Consider the following 25,251-nt stretch of genomic DNA (forward strand, 5'->3'; position numbering starts at 1 on the left):
CCAGCAGTCTCCCCATTTGGTCCCCTTCTAGTCTCCTCCCCCATCCTGTCCCAATCACTAGTAGAAATGCTAACATCCCTGCCCAGTAGCCAGAGTAGCCTGCTAAAGTTCCCTTGTAGATAGGGGCTCCAGTTGCCCTATTGCAGAGACTAATAAAGGTGTGGTTGGCTCTAGCCCTGACTCTGGCTTTGTTTGTTCCCCCAGGGGGGCCCTATTTCCCTGGAACACCTCTATGACTCAGCACCTACTAGCGCCTTCTCTGGTATAGTGACAAAAGTGTGGATTCTGAGGTCAGGTAGAATTGGTGGCAGTATGTTAGCTGAGCAATTTAGGGCAAGTCACTTAACATTTCTGTATCTTGCTTTCCCCACCCATAAGCTGGCAGGTTGAAGTTGGCTGTTCCTGAGGGCTTGAGAGGAGAGGCTGCATCAGAATCTCTGTCATCTGAGCTGATGGATGATCCAGGTTATGCCCTGCCTGCTTTCTGAGAGCCCTGTGGTGTTGGGTGAGGTCTTTTCCAGTAGGTTCCCATCCTTCTAGAGTTGAATCAATGAGTTAGACTCATAGAGACAAAGGTGGCCAGGGAAGGAAACAACCATCTTACTTCAGGCCTTTTGAGGCTGCAAGTAACAGGAACCCCCATGCTCAAACTGATTTAATCCCAAGAAGGGAAAATATTGGGCCACATACCTGAGAAGTCCAGAAACTGCTTGGTCCAGGGACTCAAATATTATCACTTAGACTTTGCTTTGTTTCCATCTTTACAGCCACTGGGCTGGCTCAGAGGTTGCAGTGATATTCAGCAGCTCTAGACTAATGCCCTCCTTGGTTCAAGTCTAGCCAAGAGAGCCTCTCTTCCTCCAACAGTATGAATAAAAGTCCTGGCATGAACTTTTATTCAAACTGTTGCACATTAGCCTGAATTGGGTCTTGTGGCCATCTCTGAATCTACTGTGATCTGGAAAAGATGGTCTAAAATAACAGAGCTTAGAGCAGGGGTGGGGTAGTGTCCCAAAAGAAATTAAGGGCACTGTTCCCAGAAGTAGGATGACTAGGTGAGAGCTGGGTGGCAAAAATATCAGGTATCCACCTCAGCCACATTCCCAGACACCAACTTAGAGGGATACATAAACAAAAAGCAATAATTTAGTGAACTTCGATAGGAACATGGTGCAGTGGGAGCTCTGAGGAAGAGGTATCCAACTGTGCCAAGGGGGCTGAGGAAAGCTTTGGGACAGGAAGTGAAAATTTAGGGTGAGCCTTGAAGGATGAGTAGGAGTTTGTCAAACAGAGAAAGGAGAAAGAACAGATGGAAGAAATGGCATGAACAGAGGCCTAAAAACATTTTGGTCTTGAGAGCACTGTGAAGTTCAGGAAACAGTCTCATGTCACAGCAAGTTGCATGGTGAGGAGTGGTAGTGGATGGACCAGTTTATAGAGAACCTCCCACAGCTGGGTTAAGGGCTCTTTTCTCTGAGCATCTATGGTCTTAGGGCTACATTTATCATGGTCCTGATGATACCATGGTTATTTCCACTCACCCCACCAAACAGGGCAAGAAAGAAGCAAATCGATGCTCCAGGTGCAGTTTGCTTCAAAATCTCTCCACTGATGGTTGCAGCATGAATTTTTTATCTTCCAGCTGTTCACTAGACAATTATTAAATTATTCACACACATATTAAGACAAACATTAATTCTCACAGACAACACAGTTTAATCTGGAGGTGGCCTATGGACCACATCTGGCCCACATATTGTTTTGTCTGGTCAGCACAGTGGTTTTTAAAAGTTTTTAATTAAAATGTGATATCACTACACACCCAACTAAATGGCTAAAGATAAAATAGAGAACATTAAGTACTGATGTGAAACAATTAGACATCTCGTTTAAGGGTAAACTGGTACAACTGCTTTGGAAACTGATCAGTTAACTCACACATATGCATACCTCTTAACCCATCAATTCTACTCCTAGGTACCCTCAACAAAAATGGGTACATATGTTCACCCCAAAAATAATAGGTACAAGAGTGTAATAAAAGCAAAAGCTCAAGCTCTAGACTAGGTGGATCCATTGATATATTCCATTCACAAGATGGAATACTATTCAGTGAGAATTAATTATCCATTAAGTATATGCAAAATCATGAGTGAATCAAAAAAATTGCTGAGAGGACAAGGGGAGTGGGGGGAAGTGGGAAAACAGAGTTAAACTATGACAAGTTTCCTTTTCCTTATGTGAAGTGTACAATATTAAGTATATGCTGATAAGTCAAAGATGCACATTAGAATTCCTAGAGCAACCAATGAAAATATAAAGAGGTTAAGCTAAAAAAGCCAGTAAAGGAGGGACTTTCCTAGCGGTCCAGTGTGTAAGACTCCAAGCTCCCAATGCAGGGGGCCTGGGTTCAATCCCTGGTCGGGGAACTAGATCCCGCAGGCATGCTGCAATTAAGAGTTCTCATGCCACAAATAAGAGTCCTCATGCCACAACTAGAGTCCGCATGCTGCAACTAAGAGTCTGCATGCTGCAAGTAAAAAGATCCCACATGCCACAACTAAGACCCAGCATGGCCAAATAAGTAAATATTTCTAAGAAAGTAAATAAATAAATAAGCCAATAAAGGAATTTAAAAACAGATGAAGCAAAGAAAACAAACACCAAAATGGCAGACCTATATCCAAACATACTAATTATTACATTAATGGTAAGTAGACAAAAAGCATAAATTAAGAGACAGAGATTGTCAGAATAAACAAACAAGCAAGACCCAACTATATAACTTTATACAAAAGATACACTTCAAAATGTGCAAGTAGGTTGATAGTAGAAGAACAGAAAAAGATATGCCAGGGAATTCCCTGGCAGTCCAGTAGTTAGGACTCAGCACTTTCACTGCCAGGGCCTGGGTTTGATCCCTGGTCGGGGAATTAAGATCCCGCAAGTTGTGTGGCATGGCCGGGAAAAAAATAAAGAAAGAGAGAAAGAAAGAGAGGAAAGAAAAGAAAAAAAAGAAAAGAAAGAAAGAAAGAAAAGGAAGGAAGGAAAGAAAGGGAAAGAAAGAAAGAGAGAGAGGGAGAGAGGGAGAGAGGGAGAGAGAGAGAGAGAGAGAGAAAGAAAGAAAGAAAGAAAGAAAGGAAAGAAAGAAAGAGATATGCCACATAGAGTAAGCATCAGGGACTTCCCTGGCACAGTGGTTAAGAATCCGCCTGCCAATGCAGGGGACACAGGTTCGAGCCCTGGTCCAGGAAGACCCCACATGCCGCGGAGCAACTAAGCCCATGTGCCACAACTACTGAGCCTGTGCTCTAGAGCTCGCGAGCCACAACTACTGGGCCTGCGTGCTACAACTACTGAAGCCCACGTGCCCAGAGCCCATGCTCCGCAACAAGAGAAGCCACTGCAATGAGAAGCCTACGCTGCAACGAAGAGTAGCCCCCATTCACTGCAACTAGAGCAACAAAGACCCAATGGAGCCAAAAAAAAACTACAATGAGATATTACCTCACACCAGTCAGAATGGCTATCATCAAAAAATCCACAAACAGGTACTTCCCTGGTGGTCCAGTGGTTAAGACTCCGTGCTTCTAATGCAGGTGGCATGGGTTTGAACTAGGATCCCACATGCTGTGAGGCTTAAAAAAATAAAAAAGATCCACAAACAATAAATGCTGGAGAGGGTGTGGAAATAAGGGAACCCTCCTACACTGTTGGTGGGAATGTAAATTGGTGCAGCCACTATGGAAAACAGTATGGACGTTCCTTAAGAAACTAAAACTAGAGCTACCACATGATCCTGCAATCCCACTCTTGGGCATATACCCAGAGAAAAACATGGTCCCAAAGAATACATGGACCCCAATGTTCATTGCAGTGCTGTTTACAATAGCCAAGACATGGAAGCAACCTAAATGTCCATTGATACAAGAATGGATAAAGAAGATATGGCACATATATACAATGGATGGGCTTCCCTGGTGGCGCAGTGGTTAAGAATCTGCCTGCCAATGCAGGGGACATGGGTTCAAGCCCTGGTCTGGGAAGATCCCACATGCCACAGAGCAACTAAGCCCATGCATCACAACTACTGAGCCTGTGCTCTAGAGCCTGTGAGCCACAACTGCTGAAGCGTGTGCACCTAGAGCCTGTGCTCTGCAACAAGAGAAGCCACTGCAATGAGAAGCTCGCACACCACAACAAAGAGTAGGCCCCACTCGCAACTTGAGAAAGCCCGCACACAGCAACAAAGACCCAATGCAGCCAAAAATAAATAAATAAAATAAATTTATAAAAAAAAAATAAAGAGGGGCATTTTATAAAGATAAAGAGTCAGTATATCAGGAAATTGACAGCAGTTCTGTGAGAGAGATTTATACCTATAAATGCATACATTAAAAAGAAGAAAGATCTCAGTAACCTACCTGGACACCTTAAGGAATTAGAAGAACAAACTAAACACAAAGCTGGTAGAAGGAAGGAAATAACAAAGATTAAAGCAGAGATAAGTGAAATAGAGAAAAGAAAAGAAAATAGAGAAATTCAATGAAACCACAAGTCAGTTCTTTGAAAAGATCAATAAAATCGACAAACTTCAGCTAAGGGAAAAAAAAAAGACAAAAAAAAAGAGAAGACTAAAATGACTAAAATTGGAAATAAAAGTGAAGACATTACTACCAATTATACAGAAATAAAAAGGATTATAAGAGAATATTATGAACAGTTGTATGCCAACAAATTGGATGACCAAGAGCAAATATTATACTCAATAGTGAAAGAACTAAAAAGCTTTCCCCTAAGATCAGAAATGAGACAGCATGCCAAGTTTTGTCACTTCTACTGGAAGTTTTAGCCAGAGCAATTAGACAAGAAAAAGAAATAAAAGCCATCCAAATTGGAAAGGAAGAAGTAAAATCATCTCTATTCACAGATGACATGATCTTAAATGTAGAAAACCCTATATATTCCATACACACACAAAAATGTTAATAAACAAATTTAGCAAAGTTTCAGGATACAAAAGTCAACACAGAAATCAGTTGCATTTTATACACTAGCACTAAACAATATGAAAAGGAAATTAAGGGGAAAAATTCCACTTACAATAATATAAAGAAGAATAAAATATTTAGGAATAAACCTAACCAAGGAGGTGAAACACTTGTATGCTGAGACCTAAACCATTGCTGAGGGGACCTCCCTGGTGATCCAGTGGTTAAGACTCTGTGCTTCCAGTGCAGGGGGTGTGGGTTCAATCCCTAGTTAGGGAACTAAGATCCCACATGCTATATGGCATGGCCAATCAATCAACCAATCAATCATTGCTGAAAAGAATTAAGATATAAATAAATGCAAAGTTCTATGGTCTGAATGTTTGTATTCCCCAAATTTCATACATTAAAATCCCATGAGCGACTTCCCTGGTAGCGCAGTGGTTAAGACTCCACGCTCCCAATGCAGGGGGCCCAGGTTCAATCCCTGGTCAGGGAACTAGATCCCACATGCATGCCACAACTAAGAGTTTGCATGCCACAACTAAGGAGCCTACATGCCGCAACTAAGGAGCCCGCCTACTTCAACTAAGACCCAGTGCAACAAAATAAATAAATAAATATATAAAAGAAATAATCATTTAAAAAATAAATTAAAAAATAAAATCCCATGAGAAACTAACACAACATTGAAAATCAACTATACTTCAATTAAAAAAGTAAACTATAAAAATTGTTTAATAGTTAAAAAAATAAAGAAATCCTAATCCCCTAAAGGTGATGGTATTAATAGATGGGGCTTTGGGAGGTACTTAAATCATGAGGGCAGAACCCTTATGAATGGTATTAGTGCCTTGATAAAAGACGTTCCAGAGAGATCTCTAGCCCCTTCTGCCATGTGAAGATACTACAAGAAGTCTGTGACCCAAAAGAGGGCCCTCATCCAACAAACTATGCTGGCACGCTGATCTTGTCAGACTTCCAGTCTCCAGAACTGTGATCAATAAATTTCTGCTGTTTATAAGCTACCCAGTCTGTGGTATCTTTTTATAGCAGCCTAAACAGACTAAGAGAAATTAATACCGAGATGTGGGATTGCTGTCATAACAAATACCTAGAAATATGGAAGCAGCTTTGGAATTGGGTATGGGCAGAGGTTGGAAGAATTTGGAGGTACATGCTAGAAAAAGCCTATATTGTCATGAATGACTGTTAAGGGCAATTCTCATGAGGGCTCAGAAGGAGAAGAGGAGAGCTGTAAAGAGGGCCTCAATCTTTTTAGAGGATACTTAAGTGGTTGTGACCAGAATATTGGTAGAAATATGGATGGGAAAGACCATTCTAATGAGGTCTCAGTTGGAAATAAGGAATGTGTTACTGGAAACAGAAGAAAAGGCAATCCTTATTATGAAGTGGCAAAGAGCTTGGATGAACTGTGTTCGTGTCCTAGTTTTTTGTAAAAGGTAGAACTTGTAAGTGATGAAATTGTTGTCTGGCTGAAGAAATTTCTAAAGCAAAATGTTGAAGGAACAGCCTGGCTTCTCTTGAATGCTTATGATAAAATGTGTATTAAGAAACAAAATTCAACTGAGTAAATTTGAAAATCTAATTGGCTTGGGAATTCCTTGGTGGTCCAGTGGTTAGGACTCGGCACTTTCACTGCTAGGGCCCAGGTTTAATCCCTGGTCAGGGAACTAAGATCTGGCAAGCCACATGGCATGGCCAAAAAAAAACCGCACAAAAAAACAAAAAATGAATTGGCTTTATTCAACAACTCATAAATTGGGCAGCATCTCACCTAGCAGATAGAAAGAACCTCTGAGCTATACAAAATGGAAGGCTTTTTTACATACAGAAGAGGGCAGGAAAAGAAGTTTCTAGCAAAAAATGGATTGTTTCAGGCAAGGTGACTTCCTAGGGGGGACAGATAGGGTCTATTGCGTGGATTACCTTACTAGTGCTGGCCAGGTAATTCCAGATTGACTGGTTAAAGGTCATATTCCAGGGAGAGGCTGAAACTCCAATTAGGTTAGGTATTAAGTCTTGGTTTTCTGACACACGGCTTAGCACAAGTGACTCCATTTTGGGTCTGTTGTTTCTTTTTTAACAATCCATCCCTTTTGATCAGACTTTTAGCCTGAGAGATACGATCAAAATTTAAGGTATTAGCATCATTCCTAGCTACCATTCTGTAGTCTTGTAGCTTTTATTGAGCCTTTGTGTATATTCACAGGTCTTTTTTTTTTTTTTTTTTGGCCACACTGCACAGCATTCAGGATCTTAGTTCCCCAACCAGGGATCGAACCCGTGCCCCCTGCAGTGGAAACAGTCTTAATCACTAGACCACTAGGAAAGTCACCAGGCTCAGTTTTTAGCCAGTCATTTTCTTCATTCTTTTTCTGGCATTCCAGTCTTAGGGAGATCATTTGCTTGGTTGTAGGTGGCTGCAAACGTGCATTTAAAGCTTTTGAGAGAATACAGCACACCAGGAGGACTACTATAATTATTATGTTCAGGATAATTCCCAATGTTTGGAGTGCACTTTGGAGCCATGGTCCCCAAGACCCAAACAAATCAAAATTTAAAAGTCAAAGAAAGATCACTTGAAGAAATCACTTTCTGAAGCCAAGAGGCTTGTTCGGTAATCTTATGTAGCTGAGTTTTAATTTACCCAGAATTGTTAATCCAGGTGCAGCAAGTAGTGCTAACCATAGCACAAACACCTCCTTGTTCAGCTAAAAAATAATCAGTCTATCCTATTATCAAGGACAACTTCAGCCAGAGTTTGATTTTTGTTGGACAGCTATTGTTTTAGCAGCAGATTCTGCAATATGTTCATTGTTAAGGAGAGGTTCCTTATCATAGCCTTATTTGCATTTACTCTTAATTAGGAATTAGGGCTCTGCCAAAGGAAGCAAATCCTGAAACCGAGCGGGGGCCCTGTGGGGCTCCTGGGCATGGAGGCCTTTTTGTCTCCCATTTCTTGTAGGCAAGACTCTGGCTTCCATGACCTTCCCTGAGTTCCAAAGGGCAGATTTGGAACAGTTGCTAATCACGGGAGAAGCAGTCAGGAAACCACCTGAGGCAAGAATAAAGGGACCAGAGAAGCTCATCAAGATTAGGAGACCTTGACCACCTGAGACCCTGCACATACCCTAATCTTATCAGCAACCCCACCCTTTTGAAACTTTGCAGAAGAAGAATGCAAGACTGTTACTGCCTTGATCCTTACCCCATACCCCTGACCATAAGACCCGACTATAAGACCTCTCCCTATTCCCCAGCGGGGGGAGGCACATTTCTTGAGGCGCTAGCCTGCTGTATTCCCTTTTTGCCTGGCAAAGAATAAAGCCACCCTTTCTTTTTCCTCCAAAACTCTGTCTCCGTATCTCATTTTGGCATTGGTATACAGGGAGCCAATATTTTGACATAAATCCTGAATCATGAATGCCTCCTGGTAGGTCCTTTCTAACTTGAAGATATAAATTCAGGGGAGCTGGGACTTCCCTGGTGGTGTAGTGGTTAATAATCTGCCTGGCAAGGCAAGGGACACAGGTTCAAGCCCTGGTCCAGGAAGATCCCACATGCCACGGAGCAACTAAGCCCATTTGCCACAACTACTGAGCCTATACTCTAGAGCCCATGAGCCATAACTACTGAGCCCACGTGCCACAACTACTGAAGCCTGCGTGCCTAGAGCCTGTGTTCCACAACAAGAGAAGCCACCGCAATGAGAAGCCTGCACACTGCAACAAAGAGTAGCCCCCGCTTGCTGCAACTAGAGAAAGCCTGTGTGCAGCAATGAAGACCCAACACAGCCATAAATAAATAAATAAATAAATTTATATTAAAAAAAAAAAAAAAAACAGGGCTTCCCTGGTGGCGCAGTGGTTGAGAGTCCGCCTGCCGATGCAGGGCACACGGGTTCGTGCCCTGGTCCGGGAAGATCCCACATGCCGCGGAGCGGCTGGGCCCGTGAGCCATGGCTGCTGAGCCTGTGCGTCCGGAGCCTGTGCTCCGCAACGGGAGAGGCCACAACAGTGAGAGGCCCGCGTACCACACACACACACACACAAAAACAAAAACAAAAAACAAAAAAAACCCCCCCAAAACCCCTGAGGGGACCAGGTAGAACAAAATGCAAGCTCCTCCAGGAAGGACTTTTGTTCCCTAAGGCCAGAATTTTTACCATAGTTACAAGTCTTTTGAGATGAATAGGCAAGGTTAATTGTTAAAAAGGAAACAGTGAATTGTTTCCCGAGCCAAATTTTTGTTTTTGTAAAGATCTGTAAGATAAGGACAGTTGCTTTTAGTTTATTAAGGAATCGCATTGCAATTTAAATGACATCATAAGTTGGTCCACCCACACAACCACATTAGCTTCAATTTGCTTTTTTATTTTTATTTTTTTTTGTTGGCCATGCTGCATGGCTTGTGGGATCTTAGTTCCCTGACCAGGGATCAAACTTGGGCCCTCGACAGTGAAAGTGCCCAGTCCTAACCACTGGACTGCCAGGGAATTCTGTTTGCTTTTTTATGTATCAGGAAGATTTCCAGCTTAGATGTAAATCAAAAGATTTCTATGTTCTGGATTAGAGCTCTGTGTCTTTGGAATGTTTTAGTAAATCCTTCCACAAGGCTTTAAAATTTAAGGCTTTTCTTTCCCACTGTTTACATAGTTTTATTTTAGCTTAAGGGAGAAGGCCTAAAAAACTCTCTTAAATATCTTGTTAGTTTCTAGCTGGGACAAACAGTAAATATTTCTGGTAGTATTGAACAACCCCTCCTTGGATGTAAGCGGAATCAAAAAGGGTAAAAAAGGAAACCCCCTCCCCAAAACCCAAGACCCCCCCAAAAAAAGACAAAAAAAAAAAAAAAAAGAAGTAGCCAAAAGAAGGAACTGACAACCTGTATGTACGAGGCAGGCAGAAAGCCAGGCCAAGTTCTTAAGACTCAAGACAAGATAAGCAAGAAGGCAATAACTATCCCTGGGAGGGACTTCCCTGGCAGTTCAGTGGTTAGGACACAGTGCTTTCACTGCCATGGACCCGGGTTCAATCCCTGGTTGGGGAACTAAGATCTTGCAAGCTGTGTGGCACGGCCCAAAAAAACAAAAACAAAAACAAACCTATCCCTGGAAGAGAAAGAATCAATAACAAATGGGTCTGGATTTGGAAAGCAAGGGACAGCGTAAAATTTAATTCTCCTCTCTCAACCAGGTACCACAGACAGAGATTTGGGAGAGCTGATCTGGTAAGAATTCTCACTCTTTGCTGGCTTCTGCCAGTTTTCCTAGGAGCCACTCTGTACACTCTGGTATCTATCAGAATTTGGCAAGATTCTTCATTAATTTAATTTAAAAATTTTCGCTGTTTAAGAGATTAATGTAGAAGTTTATCAGAAAAATCCCTCAGAGTCTTGTCAACTCAGGGAGGGGCCCATTTGGGGGCCCTCCTTCGAGGGTAGATATGGGGCCTTCAGCAAGGCTACTATCTTGGCAGATTTTGTTTACAGTCTTGCTTGTTTTTTTTTTTTAAGGCTGCATCATGCAGGATCTTAGTTCCCCAACCAGGGATCAAACCTGTGCCCTCTGCAGTGGAAGCAGTGTGGAGTTCTAGCCACTGGACCTCCAGGGAAGTCCCTTAAATGATCTTATTGAATTGGAACATTTGTAATAATGGACTTTGTAATTCTAGGTTGTTTTCAATAAGATTTTTGCTTTTTTTGTAGATATCTATGGCTTGCGGGACCATAGTTCTTAGACATAAACTAAGCAGTTGTGCTGGAAGGTGGTGTGCTCAACACTTTGGAATTTAAAGATCCCATTTTTATTAAATAATTAATTAGCTAAGATTTTGGGTCTCTTGGACCCAAACTAATACTTTTTTTTCTTTAATTTGGTTGTGCCGGGTCTTAGTTGTGGCTCATATGCTCCTTAGTTGTGGTATGTGAACTCTTAGTTGTGGCATGCATGTGGGATCTAGTTCCCTGACCAGGGATTGAACCCGGGCCCCTGCATTGGGAGCACGGAGTCTTAACCACTGCACCACCCGGGAAGTCCCCTAAACTAATACTTGAAAGGGATGTGCAGCTGAATTGGGAATTGTGTGATGTTTTACAGTGTACCTTGTTGCATGGAAATTTTCTTGAGGTTGGCAGGTGGCCTAGTGTCAGTCTAACCTGTTCCATAACCAGTTTATCCTAACAAAGGAGTCTTTGGGTCGGTGGCAAGTGCTCTATTAGCTTTTACATGCTCAACGCATGCCCACCAATTTTGTGGCTGCTTCCAAGATTTCCATTAGCAATAGCCTTTACCTACACAAAACACAATGGACCCAGTCCAGTTTAAGCCTGGATCCAGTCTGGTTTTTAAGTCAGACCCAGTGTGACTCTGGCCAGAAACCATCAATAGTCCCTGATGTGGAATCTGGGAATACAACCAAATCCTGGGGTTTTCCACTCAAAATGGGGAACAGTGGAAAGCCAATTAGATTGGGAGCTCGATGGAAAGAGAGCAGAGCTCAGAACTGAGGGGAACTTACCCACAATCTTCAGAAATGGCGAGAAGGAGACCTCAAAAGGGTTCGTGGGTATGCCTGTGTTTCTTTATGTCCCTAAAGCCATCAGAAGCGCCCTTCCTCAGTCCAATTGCTGCCACCACATCTGTTAAAAAACAAAATTCAGCTGAGTAAATTTGAAGATCTAATTGGTTTTATTCAATGATTCATGAATTGGGTAGCATCCCATCTAGCAGATAGAAAGGAACTCTGAGGAGCTGTATAAAATTGAAGGCTTTTACAGGCAGCAGGGAATGGGAAAAGGAAGTTTCTAGCAAAGAACAATGTTTTAGGCACGGTGACCTTCCTATGGGGTCAGATGGGATCTATTGGGTGGGTTATCTCACTAGTGCTGACCAGGTAATTCAAAGTCAAGTGGTTAAAGGTCACATTCCAGGGAGAGGCTGAAACTGCAATTAGGTTAGGTATTAAGTCTTGGTTTGTTGACACGGGGTTTAGCACAAGTGACTCCATTTTGGGTCTGTTGTTTCTTTTTTAACATGTGAGAAGAAAGAAATCATTTAAAGGTAGAATTCTTAATGAAAGGGAAAGCAGAAATTTAAAACTCGAAAAATTCTCAGCCTATCCATATTGAAAGAAATAAGAAAACTCATTTGAGAGAGAATGCAAAGTGTGTGGCAGGATCTGATAAGAAGATTGGTATGGATCTACCACTCCAACAGAAGCTGGGAGCTATTCAAGACAATGGGGAGATTGCTTGGTCATCTAAAAGAAGACAGGACCTATTATCCAAGACAATAGAAGAATGACCCTGAAGGCACTCCCATCACAGTCCCAAACTGAAAGGGCATGTGGGGCAGAACAATTTCAAAGGAGAAGCTTCTGCTGCCTGGCACTCTCTCACATCCCAGGCTCTGCTCCCCCCTCCCCAAATTCTGGTACCTGGCACCTCAGCTACCCCAGGTGTAGTGCAGGCCATGGCGATGGTCCTTCCAGAGGGCACAGGTAGTAAATCTTGTCAGTGTCCTCAGCACCAGATGTGGCTACCTCCACCCAGATTCTAAAGGATGGACTGTTTTGGAGCCTCTGATGTGCAACACAGAGGGCCGCTTTTGGGTACAGTAGAGAGCTCCTGTTAGAGCAAGGCCCAGCAGAGTTGTGGGGATGCGACTACCCTCAAACCCCCAAACTGGTAGAGCCACTGGCATGAGATTCCACCTCTCGAGCCACAGGCACGGGACTCCAACCCATGAGGGCTGGGGTGGGGCCACCCATTAGTCCAAAGTGCAGGTCCCTGCCCCAGTGTGCCTTAAGGTTTTGGACTTGCGTGGGACCTCTTATCCCTTTTTTCTTCTCTATTTCTCCTTTTTGGAATAGGAACATCTATGCTACGCCTGTCCCACCATTGTATTTTGGAAGCACATAACTTGTTTGACTTCATGGATTCATAGCTGGAAACCAATTGCCATAAGCTGAATCTACCGAATCTCACCCATCTAAAAAATTAATAGGGACTTCCCTGGTGGTCCAGTGGTTAAGACTTCGCCTTCTTATGCGGGGGGTGCAGGTTCCACCCCTGGTCAGGGAGCTAAGATCCCACATACCTCGTGGCCAAAAACCCCCCACATAAAACAGAAGCAATGTTGTAACAAATTCAATAAAGACTTTAAAAAAATTAATAAACGGAAGCTTCAATTAAATAGTCAGGAGACCAGAAGAGGGAGCTCTCAAACCATGCAATGACAGCAGAGCCCAACAAGCAGACAGACTAGTCTTCCTTCCTGGCAAGGACTCAGCCAATGAAAAGTCATGGGCTTTGTTCATAGTCCTCCCAACTTCCTTTTCCCCTCTATAAAAGCATTCTCCTTTCCTTGCCTTGCAGGGACTTGCCATGGTTGCAGACCCCAAACTGCAATTCTCCACTGATTCTGAATAAACCCCTATTTGCTGGAGAAATAACCTGGAGTCTATTTGTTTTAGGTCAACACCCATATCTAATTTAGATGAGAATTTCGACTTAGACTTTTGAATTGACACTGGAACAGGTTTAAGACTTTTGGGGTTACTGGGATGGAATGAATGTATTTTTCATGTGAGAAAGACATGAATTTTGAGTGGGCAGGGGCAGAATGCATGGTCTGAATGTTTGTGTCCCCCCAAAATTTACATACTGAATCCTCCAAAAGATGATGGTGTTAGTAAGTAGGCTTTGGGAGGTGCTTAAATCATGAGGGTGAAGCCTTCATGAAAGGGATTAGTGCCTTTATAAAAGGGGCTCCAGAGAGATCCCTCAGCCCTTCCACCCTCTGAGGACACAGCAAGAAGGTGCTCGCAACAAACTGGGAAGAGGGTCCTCACCAGGTGACTGTGCTGGTGCCTTGATCTTGGACTTCCAAGTCTTCAGAACTGTGCAATAAATTTTCTGTTCTTTATAAGTTGCCCAGTCTGTGTTATTTTGTTATAGCAGCCCGGATAGACTAATACAGAAAGACATCCTGTGTTTATGGATTGGAAGACTTAATATTAAGATGACAAACTACCCAAAGTGATCAGAACAAAGCAGCAAGACTCACACTTCCGACTTCAAAACTTACCACAAAGCTACAGTAATGAAAACAGTGTAGTAATGGCATAAGGACAGACACATAGACAGATGGCACAGAAAAGATAATCCAGAAATAAATCCTCACGTATATGGTCAGTTGATTTTCAACAAGAGTGTTAAGACCATTCAATGAGGAAAGGACAGTCTTCAACAAATGTTGCTAGGAAAACAATATCCATATGCAAAAGAAGTTGGACCCCTACCTTATGCCATTTACAAAAGTAACTCAAAATGGATCAAAGACCTAAGCTTAAGAGCTAAAACTATAAAACTGTTAGAATAACATGGCAAAAAGTGTTCACGACATCGGATTTGGCAATGATTTCTCCAATATGACACCAAAAGCATAAGCAAAAACGGAAAAAGATAATTGGACTTGATTAAAATTTAAAACTTTTGTGCACCAAAGGACACTCTTAGAGTGAAAAGAAAACCCACAGAATGGAGGAAATATTTGTAAATCCATGTATCTATCAAAGAATTAATAACTAGACTATATGAAGAACTTCTATAACAACAAAAAATAAACAATCCAATTTAAAAATGGTTAAAGGACTGAACAGACATATCTCCAAAGTTTCTCAGTAAAACAGCCTGCAAGGAACTTAACAAAATAGACATCCTCCAAAGAATATATACAAATGCCAAGTAAACAAGATGTTCAACATCATTAGTCATTAAGGAAATGTAAATCAAAACCACAATGAGATAGATATCACTACACGCCCATTAGGATGGCTATTATTAAAAAAATCAGAACATAAAAAGTATTGATGAGGATGTTGAGAAGTTAGAACCCTCATGCATTGCTGGTGATAATGTAAAATGGTGCAGATGCTGTGGAAAGCAGTTTAGCATTTCTTCAAAAAGTTATCACTTGATCCAGCAATTCTACTCCTAGGTTATACACTAATAATTGAAAACAGGGACTCAGATGCTGGTACACTAATGTTCATAACAGCATTATTTAAAATAGCCCAAAGATAGAAACAACACAAGTATCCATCAACAGATGAATGAATAAACAAAATATTGTATATACATACAATGGAATATCATTCAGCCACAAAAAGGAATCAAATCTGATACCTGTTACAATATGGATGAACACTGAAAACATCATGCTGAGTGAAGGAAGTCAGACACAAAAGGACAAATACTGTATGACTCCAGTTATATGTGGTACCTAGAATAGGCAAATTCATAGAGACGGATAGCAGAATAAAGGTTACCAGGGACTGGAGAAAGGGAGAAAAGGAGGGTTATTGTTTAGTTTGCATTTCTTAGAATTTTATATACGTGAAAACATAAAATATATACTTTACATTTTTTGTCCAACTTTTTTCACGAAGGGTAATTTTCTGATATTCAGGTATGTTGTTGGTATCAACAGTTCATTCTGATTTATGGCATACTATTCCACAGTAAGCATGTACCATGATTTGTTTACATAGTCACCTTCTGATGGACATTTGGGTTATTTCAAGTTCTTGGCTAATACAAGTAAAACTGCTATGAACATTTGTGTGCAAGTCTTTGTATAGACACATGCTTTCATTTCTTGTGGGTAAATACTTAGGTGTGGAATAGCTACTATATATAAATGTATATTTAACTTTTAAAGAAACTTCCAAACTGTTTTTCCAAAATCTCATGTAGCTGTGTATGAGAATTCCTAGTTGCTCCTCATCTTTACCTACACTTCGTACGGCCAATCTTTCAAATTTTAGCCTTTCTGATATGTATGTAGTAGTATTTCATTGTGGTTTTAATTTGCATTTCTATAATGACTAATGATATCAAGCAATTTCTATGTCTTTTCTATCAAGTTATGAGAGTTCTTCATATACTCTGAATACTTGTCTTTATCAAGCATGCAATCGACAAATATTTTGTCTGTGGCTTGTTTTTTGTTCAGTTCTTTCCAGGCTGTCTTATTAAGAAGAAACTCAGTCCCTCATTGGCTGGAGGCTGCCCTCAGCTCCTTGCTGCTGGGCCTCTCTACAGGCAGCTCAAACATGGCAGATTGCTGCATAAAAGCAAATGAGTCAGATTGTGTGAACAAGACAAAAGCCACAGTCTTTCATAATCTAACCTTCAAAGTGATGTAACTTTTGCTGTGTCCTATTTCTTAGATGAAAGTCACCAGGTGCAGCCTATATTCAAGGGAAAAGGATAATGCAAATGTATGAGTACCAGGAGGCAGATACCATTTCAGAAACTGCATTCAGAAGATACACATATGCCTGTCACAAATACTATCTTCAAAATTCTTTGTTTTCAGTACTTTAATTTTCCTGATTTTCATCTCCCTGGAATTTCTGAATGTTGCTATATATACTATTCTCCTCCTAATCTTTATTTTTCTGTTTCTTTGCTTTCTAATGAAAGAGTTCAATTGAATGTTCTCACTAATTCAATGAATAGAATCCAGTCTACTACTTACCTGTGTTTTTTATTTCAACTATTATATTTTTCACTTAATATATTCATTTTATGATTCTTGTTCCATACTGGTAGTATTTTACCTCTTCAATATTTATCATGCCATCTTTAAATTATTGGTTGTCTTTTCAAGTAGTTCTGCTTCAAATGGTATTCACTTTTTCTTTTGAGGAAGTTTTCAGGTATCCAACTGCTCTGACTTGAGTCCAAATTCTCCTGGGGTATGGGTTATAACTCTGGGATGGTTTACTGGGCAAGGGTCAAAGACCAGAATGTCAAGTTTTAAGATGGGGAAAGGACAAACCTTGGGACAGAGTTCTAGGTACCACAAGACCACATGTATTGTTCCCATTCAGTATCATCTCACCAAACTTTATTTCAAGGCCTTACCTTTAAACCCAGTTTAGGAAGAAGCAGCTCTTGCAGGAGGCAGTCTCCCTAGATCACAGTCCACTAACTGATGCTTTGAAAGGGTAAAGAGTGAGTGAAAGGCCTAAGGCAGGCAGGTTATTCCCCACCTAGTTTCATCAGCTCCTCACTTCTCAGGGATTTTTTATATTTTTTCTGCGCTGCGCGGCTTGCAGGATCTCAGTTCCCCAACCAGGGATTGAATTTGGGGCAACGGCAGTGAAAGCATGGAATCCTAATCACTAAGCCACCAGGAAATTCCCTCTCAGGGATTTTATACTGCCCTGACATTACCGCTGTGGATACCTGAGCCTGTAGTCTGGGCTGTGGCCTCCATTTCTATAGTACAGGGGAGAGCTGTGGTTTACCCTAAGGCCTGTTTCCACTACTCAACTCCATCTTTGCAGTGAGAAAGTATGGCTGAGGTCTAACATAACTTAAGAACAGGTAGCAGGGTGGATTTGGTGCGAGGGCAGTTTGCCACCCCTGTCCAAAGGCAAAGGTGGAGTTAGGAGTGAGGATGCATAAGCAGAACTTAAACTGCTTTTCTTAACACATCCTATTATTGCCTCCACCAGTGGCCCTATCTTTCTTTTTTTTTTTTGCGGTACGCGGGCGTCTCACTGTTGTGACCTCTCCCATTGCGGAGCACAGGCTCCGGACGTGCAGGCTCAGCGGACATGGCTCACGGGCCCAGACACTCCGCAGCATGTGGGATCTTCCCGGACCGGGGCACGAACCCGTGTCCCCTGCATCGGCAGGCGGACTCTCAACCACTGCGCCACCAGGGAAGCCCAGCCCTATCTTTCAAGTTGCAGCCACTTTCCCTCACCCTCAACAGTTGAAAAGAGTCTTGTGACTCCCCAGGGGTTTCTCAGTTTTGTTGTTGTTTTGCTATTTTTCTGGATTCCACATTCCCTTTATAGTCCTAGGGAGGAAGTAGCATATGGTAATTCATCACTTTGGCAGGAATGGGAAACCAAGTCAATAAATGTTTTCTTTTGTGTTTATTTATACATTTTTTGGGCAGCAAAACTGTGTTTATTAAAAAAAGAATGCACTATGAACACACTTCACTGCTTTGGTTGAAGAACCCCAGCTAAATAAAAAGACCAATATTAAAAGCAGCATTAACTGGTTACTGCCTTAAATATACATTAAAAAGAATCAAATGCTACAGTGTAGGAACACAATCACCCCCATGTCAGAAATCACAACTTCTTCCAAATAAAGAATATGACCCATCGCCATATTGAATTGATATTTATTTCAGGACATGCCATGTCAAAATAAAACAAAAGAGTCAACCCTTGCCTTTAACAATAATATTGTATTATAAAAGCACTTTACAACTCCATCCCGTCTTTGAGTACAAGTTACTGGGGTATGTGGGCTAATGATTATCTGAAAGCATTTCTCTATTCAGACCCATAATCCAAGTGCTCTCTGAATATTATAAGGTTGGACAATAAGTGGGAAGTGGAGGAGGAAGAGGGGAAGGAATAAGGTTCTCCCAGTTAAGGGTTTTGTTGCAATGAGGGGATGAGGAAGTATGAAGATATTTTTGTTGCCTTTTCATCCTTATACTGTGTTAAGTAATGCTTACAACATAAATTCAGCAGGCTTTTCCTGAGCTGTAACTCAGAAATTTTCTTCTTGCAAACAATGTATTTACAAATGTATTTATTAACTTACACAGCAATCTCACAATAACTAGTAAAGATTAAAATGGTGCACTCCTAGTATATTTGTTTGCAGTGTTTTAAGGGAAATACATATTGCCATTGTTATGAAGCTCTAAATAAAATATCTAAAAATTGAAAGTAGTTTTAAAAAAGGCAAAGAAATAAATATCACCAAAGAAAAAAGATTAATTGTAGCTTAAATATAAAATTAAATCACTAGTGAATTAAGCAAACTATACAGATCTAATAAAAAGCAAAACTGGATTGAGAGAACATAAAAAAATGCTGAAAAATAAGGCATAAATCTGCATATTAAGTTTTATTTTCATTCTCTCCTTTCCCTCTTCTATGTATGCTTTTTCAGATCTGCCTCTAGGGCTTATAAGAAAACTGTTTCCACTTTCAATTTGACCTCAATTGTCCTGGGCAAAGTATTTGCTATTCTCTTGAGGATTCTTTAGTTGGTAAGGTTTAGATATCATTGTTTCTACTAGTTACAGTAGTTTCGATCAAAGTGCCAAATTTAAATTCTTCCACTGGTTCTTCTTAAAGGAATTTGATTACTACAGTGCCTTGCCTGCACAGCATTTCAAAAAAAAAAGGAAGAAAAAAAGGAAGGAAGAAAGAAGGAAAGAAAGAAAAGGAAGACAGAAAAAGAAAACCCAAGAGAAATCTATTGCCTAAAAAAGTTTAGTTTTGTTTTTTAAACAAACAGAAGAACTCGATTTTGACCAATTTAAAATCCTGGAAGAAATAGATCTTAGAAGAATTAAATATTTAAAACCTGTTCTGAAGCACTTTTACTTTTCTCTCCCGGAGTCTAACATGTGAAAGAATCATTTGTTTTGGTCAGAAATATATTTTATGTTCATTTACTTGTAAGTACTCAGTATGTTCATTAGGACTCATTCTGAAGACACACCAGAACCCTTTCCTTATTCCAGCACTGCCTACCATGATAGTTGAGTTTTGACCTCAATTAAGGTCTAACTAATTTATATCAGTGCTTAAGAATAATTTTGGATATCTTGAGAGCAAGTGGTATTGCTAAAACTGAAGGATAATTCCAATGGGCTTGGTCTGACTACTGCTTTGCCCCCTCTTGTTTGTTTTGATGGAGGAAGGACTGGAATAGGAAATGGGGTAAAGAACAAGCAAGTAAAGCAGGGAGAGATCAAGTAGGTAGGCAAGTGCTGCTGTGAAAAACTGCTCCTTAACCAAGCCACATACTGTTGAGATTTCCATCATTTTGAAGTACATTCTCATAACATTAAAAAGGAAACAAAAATGTTAAGAAAATGTATCTAATTTTTAAAGTTACCACTGGAATATGCTGCAATTGTTTGGCTTTTTGTAAAATATAAATAATGAAGACACTGACTTTTTTGTGCTTGTGAAGCTAATAGATCATCTCCAAGAGACAGGCAGCAATGCTGAATTGCAATACGTTATTACTGAAGGGAAAAGGTTCAAGCCAATATTCACACTGCAGTCAATGAAAGAGTAAGGGGGCCAAAGCAGTGAGCTTCTGGAGGAAAGTTGAAGATGCCATGGGGGATTAGCAGGAACAGCCTCCTTCGCTGACTGGTTGCTCCTGAGGCTTTTCCAGTTTTATGTCAATCACTGAAACAAAAGCTAAGGAACTATAAATGGGAAAGTACAATTCCAATTCTGCTGAACATCGACAATTCTGTTAAGATCCCCTTCCATTCCTATTTGGCTTCAGAGACTACTCAGCCACTATTTTCTATATAGCCCGCTCACCATATAAGGTGCTCATATGGAATAAACTTGCTTATATCTCCTATATGCAGCAAGGTTCAGAATAAGGTTAATTCCTACTCATGGAAATCTATCCTAAGGAAATTATTCTACAGGAGTAAAAAATCATATAAAGATGATGTTCCTTAAAAAATTATCTATAATAAAAATCTGAAAATAGCCTATAAGAGAGTTCCACAACAGGGAGAGAATTTAATAAGTAATGGGGCTTCAACTCTATAGAACACATTATGCTGCTAAAATAAAGGCTTAGAAAACATAAAACATTCAGAAGTGGGAAGAGCTGAATACAAAGTGCTATGAATTCTATGGCTTAATAAAACTGTCTGCATATGGAAAAACACTAGAAGGTAAATATGAGACAAACAAGGAAAATATCAAAATTCAAAATTCTTTTAAATAACTAATATTACATGTGCTTCATTCTGTCCCATTTCTGAAAGAAGAGGCCACGATAAAGCTCCAAACTTAGTTATCTCCTGCCTATGCCAAGTAGACAGTTCAAATGATAGAAAAAGCAGGGGAAGGAAATATGATATATATTGTAGGGAAAAAGCCCAGAGCCAAGGGATGTCAAAATTAAGAAGCAGGAGGGTGGGACGTTAAGAGTTTCCTGCTCATTAAAAATCAAGCAAGCAAACAAACACAAACCTTCTCACTGATTAATCGTAGTGAGCAGCAGCCTGCAAAGAATGCAACTGGATAACCAAATCTCATTCGTTATAGAAAAACTTTTTGCTCCTAAACCATCAATTCTTGGCTGTAAAAGGCAATGGCATAATATTCCTAAGCCAACCAAGTGGGGCTCTAAAGACTTGTAGTAACAATAAAATTTCCTGATGAAACAAAAAGGATACTGTCTTCTCTGCTTCTGTCCTGTGTGCTTTCCATTCCAGGTAGAGCTGCTGCAACACGTCGGAAGAGCTGTGGAAAAAGAGACGTGATAATTGGGAGGGAAAATTTAGCAAAAGGTATCAAGTAAAGGGATGACCACTGGATGGTTGAGTTAAAGGATATGGCTTCTGGGTTATTCCTTAGACCTTAGCACAATGAAAGCACATTAAAATGTCTATTTATTCTAAAAATGAATATCATGTGAAAACCAGTATGTCAAATACAAAGAGGATCCTTGCTTTCCAACGGGTGAGATTAGACATGAACAAATAGCTAAGAACTAAGGAGCAAAAATATCATTTGAGTCATAAAAACAAACTACTACAGGAACTCAGAGTAAGGACAGAATGTTCATTTAGTTAAACTGTATAGTGGCATTCCTATCTTTTATAATGAGTTAGGTTCTAAAGTTAGCGTACATATGGAGAAAGTCAATCTAGTCAAAATTGCCCTTGATAAATCCTTAGGAAATCACTATGTTAGAAACCACCATACCACACTCAATCCTGGTGAGATGTTCACTTTGAGAGGCATGTGGGAACAGAAACTGACTGAAGGAACAACAGATTCATACTCTCTACTTCATGTCCAATCCTAGCTATCCACTTACTGGGAAGAATGGCAGGTAAAACTGCAGATTATTTCAATCATTTCTTTTTGTTAGGCATGCAGTGTAAAATTCCTATAAATTAAAATGCATATATGATATTAACTACCTTATACTAAGTACCTGCTTACTTGAGGCACTGTCTAAAGTTCTCTAGGGACACAAAAATGAACAAGATGTGCTTTTTAGATTCAAGGAGCTCACAGTTTGGCAAAGGAGATAGATTCAAACCATTCCTTGTGTTACAATGCAATGAGTGCTATGAACTAAGGAAGTAGAAAATGATATGGCAATACAGATGTAAGAAGGCCCTACTCAAGAGGCCGAGAAAAATCCTCAGGCAATGACATTTGAGTTGGGATTTAAAGGCAGTTTTAAAGATTTCACATGGTTGAAAAGCATACCATACAAAGCACTCAGAGTTTAAGCACTCCATAAATGTTGCTGAATTAAAATGAGAAGAAACAGAAAGAAGGCCAAAGATGAAAGAATGGAACTATAAGTAATCTGTCTAGGGAAAGAAGTATAGAAAAGGAGCAAATCTTTATCTGTAGGCAATAAGTATGATGTGGTAGGATTAAGGAAGACCTGAATAAAAGTATAATTGTCTTGGTTCTGTAACGTTTAGTAGCATTTAGAGATGTGCCAAAGTTAGGCATTAGCCTCAATATTCAACCAAAATCAGCTTTAGACTTAAAATTGCAGAATGCTTACTTGAACATCAGAAACTGTGCACGATCAAAGATCATGTGGTTGTGTAAATTACCATCAATCCAATCAATGTAACATTAATTGTATAAAGGTGGGTCCATTTGGATTAATATATGAATACTCAGTTTCAAATACAGATCAGCACTCTAGGGCTTCCCTGGTGGCGCAGTGGTTGAGAGTCCGCCTGCCGATGCAGGGCACATGGGTTCGTGCCCCGGTCCGGGAAGATCCCACATGCCGCGGAGCGGCTGGGCCCGTGAGCCATGACCGCTGAGCCTGCGCGCCCGGAGCCTGTGCTCCGCACCGGGAGAGGCCACAACAGAGAAAGGCCCGCGTACCGCAAAAAAAAGAAAAAGAATAAATGCTGCAATAATTAATGTCTGTAAAAGCTGTTAATTTTATGAACAAAAATAACTTAAAATTTACAAAGGCAAAATGAACACAGAAATAGGTTAATATAGTGCATTAGATAACTTTAGGAAGAATATTATGCCCTTTCAAAACTAGCAAGTGTTTATAATTAATTAATGCATGCAAAGTTGGACAATAATTCTAATCTTTTTGAAGTTTTTATATAATAGTATTAGATAATGAATTAAAAGCAGAATGTCAACTTTGTCAGCTCAAAATTTTATGCATCAGGAAAAGTCTAACACCCATTAAAAATCACTTTTCATCCAGAGATAAAGAATATAGAGTATGAAGGAAAAACACATTTTATAGACAATAAGAAAGCCTGAAAAAAATGTGTTCCCCCTCCAACATCAACTGAAAACAACCATCTATTTAGTACTGCAAACCAGCAATAAGTATAGTGACTACTGGAATAATCTAGCAGCTGACAATGCGGCACTAAACCAAATCTTGTATCCCAGAAATTCGTTCTATAATGGTGATATTCAGTTTTGGCCGCAATGATTTTCAGGAATGGTTAGGTAGTCCAGACCGACTGGAGCACACAATATTTAAAAGGATTAGAATGAAGCTATATATATATATATATATATATACACATACACACACATATATTGAAAGCCAGACTAAGAAAGACCTGCAAAGAATATGGACTTCATCTGGCAAAGGAAGGCACTAAAAAAAGCAGTGTGCATAAAGACTTCTTTCAATAATTCCAGTGTATTACTATGACTACAAAGACATACAAATCACATATTGAAAGCAAAAGATATTAAGGTGAGGTGGCTAAAACCTAAAAGGTGAAGTGTTTACATTCTGGGTAGGCCACTTATGTGACAGGTCATCTTTCTGTTTTTCAATTTTCTCATCTGTAAAATGGGCTTAAGATAATAGTACACTTAACTGACTAGATTACTGTGAAAATTAAGGGAAATCATTATGTAAAATGCTTAGGGCTGATCTTCTACATAGAAACTCTTTCATATACAGTAGCTCTCTTCCTATCAGAATTGAGTATCAGTCACAATAACCCATGGTCCTGTGGGCTAAGGGAACAGAATGTTTTGAAATTCTGCAAGAATTGTAGGACTACAGCAAAGCACCAATAGGCATAAAATCCTGCTTTAAGAAACTATGTAAAACTGACAGGAAAAATGTGGGGGGGTTGGGAGAGATCATCTGAAAATATTAAAGCAGAACTGAAATGTTCTTACTTAGGAAAATCCAGAAATCCTCCCCAAGATCTCATAGCTTGCTCGGACATGAAATATTTATTAAACTGCCTACTTGTTCAAGATACATAATCTTTCTGGCTTCTAAGAATATTTTATTATGGGCTAGCTTAGAAATTGAAAATTTTTTTTCATGGGGGAGGCATAGGGAAGGTCTGTTTACCTTCTGTGAAAATGGAATGAGGTTTACAAGTTTTGAGGTTTTCTAAAAAATTAAAGTAAGTTCTAGTTAGTGAAAAGTACATAACTAATGAGGTCTTTCAGGGAGGGTATTGTTAGAGTTACACCCATCTATCTATTCTCATAATATAACACAGGAATATCCTCCCCTGCTCCCAGCTCAATCTGTCTAGCTGATAGATCCTTCAGGATCCATTCCCCGATAACTCTGAGAAAAACCTCCCTACCCCATTCCCAGATTTCTTCAATCCCATCATCTTCCAATCTAATTAAACACTTCTATATATTCCAAGAGCATCCTGCATTTCTTTTTTTTTAATATATTTATTTGTTTGCTTATTTATTTATTTATGGCTGCATTGGGTCTTCGTTGCTGTGCGCGGGCTTTCTCTAGTTGCAGTGAGCAGGGGTTACTCTTCGTTGCGGTGCACGGGCTTCTCATCGCGGTGGCTTCTCTTGTAGCGGAGCACGGGCTCCAGGTGCGGGGGCTTCAGTAGTTGTGGCACGTGGGCTCAGTAGTTGTGGCTCACAGGCTCTAGAGCGCAGGCTCAGTAGTTGTGGCACACGGGCTTTGTTGCTCTGTGGCATGTGGGATCTTCCTGGATCAGGCTCGAACCAATGTCCCCTGCACTGGCAGGCAGATTCTTAACCACTGCGCCACCAGGGAAGTCCCCTGCATTTCTTCTTTCAGAGCTTTTATTACACTGATTATAATGGCCTATTTACCTCCCAGTCTTTCCCTCTAGACTTTAACCACTGGAGGACAAGGCTCATATTTC

The 25,251-nt window shown here is 40.3% G+C and overlaps 1 protein-coding gene and 1 long non-coding RNA gene across 4 annotated transcripts in view; both read right to left on the reverse strand.

Moving 5' to 3' along the window:
- Nucleotides 1-164: 164 nt before the first annotated feature.
- LOC113607736 (uncharacterized) lies at nt 165-17,621 on the reverse strand. Its single transcript, XR_003428059.1, has 3 exons — nt 16,210-17,621; nt 11,534-11,654; nt 165-1,649 (listed from the first exon to the last, which is right to left on the reverse strand). It is a non-coding gene; the product is annotated as an uncharacterized LOC113607736 (long non-coding RNA).
- Nucleotides 17,622-18,214: 593 nt separating this feature from the next.
- Nucleotides 18,215-25,251, reverse strand: part of RAB6A (RAB6A, member RAS oncogene family) — a 74,987-nt gene continuing 67,950 nt past the window's right edge. For all 3 annotated transcript variants that reach the window (XM_027083341.1, XM_027083340.1, XM_027083343.1), the window contains 2 exons: nt 21,292-21,358; nt 18,215-20,275 (listed from right to left, as the gene is read on the reverse strand). In XM_027083341.1, the coding sequence (XP_026939142.1) occupies nt 20,211-20,275; nt 21,292-21,358 (132 nt within the window). In that variant the 3' untranslated portion in view covers nt 18,215-20,210. The remainder of the gene's footprint in view (nt 20,276-21,291; nt 21,359-25,251) is intronic.

This window comes from Aethalodelphis obliquidens, unplaced genomic scaffold (assembly GCF_003676395.1).
Source record: "Aethalodelphis obliquidens isolate GAN/ISIS:26980383/991018 unplaced genomic scaffold, ASM367639v1 scaffold50, whole genome shotgun sequence".
Lineage (NCBI taxonomy): Eukaryota > Metazoa > Chordata > Mammalia > Artiodactyla > Delphinidae > Aethalodelphis > Aethalodelphis obliquidens.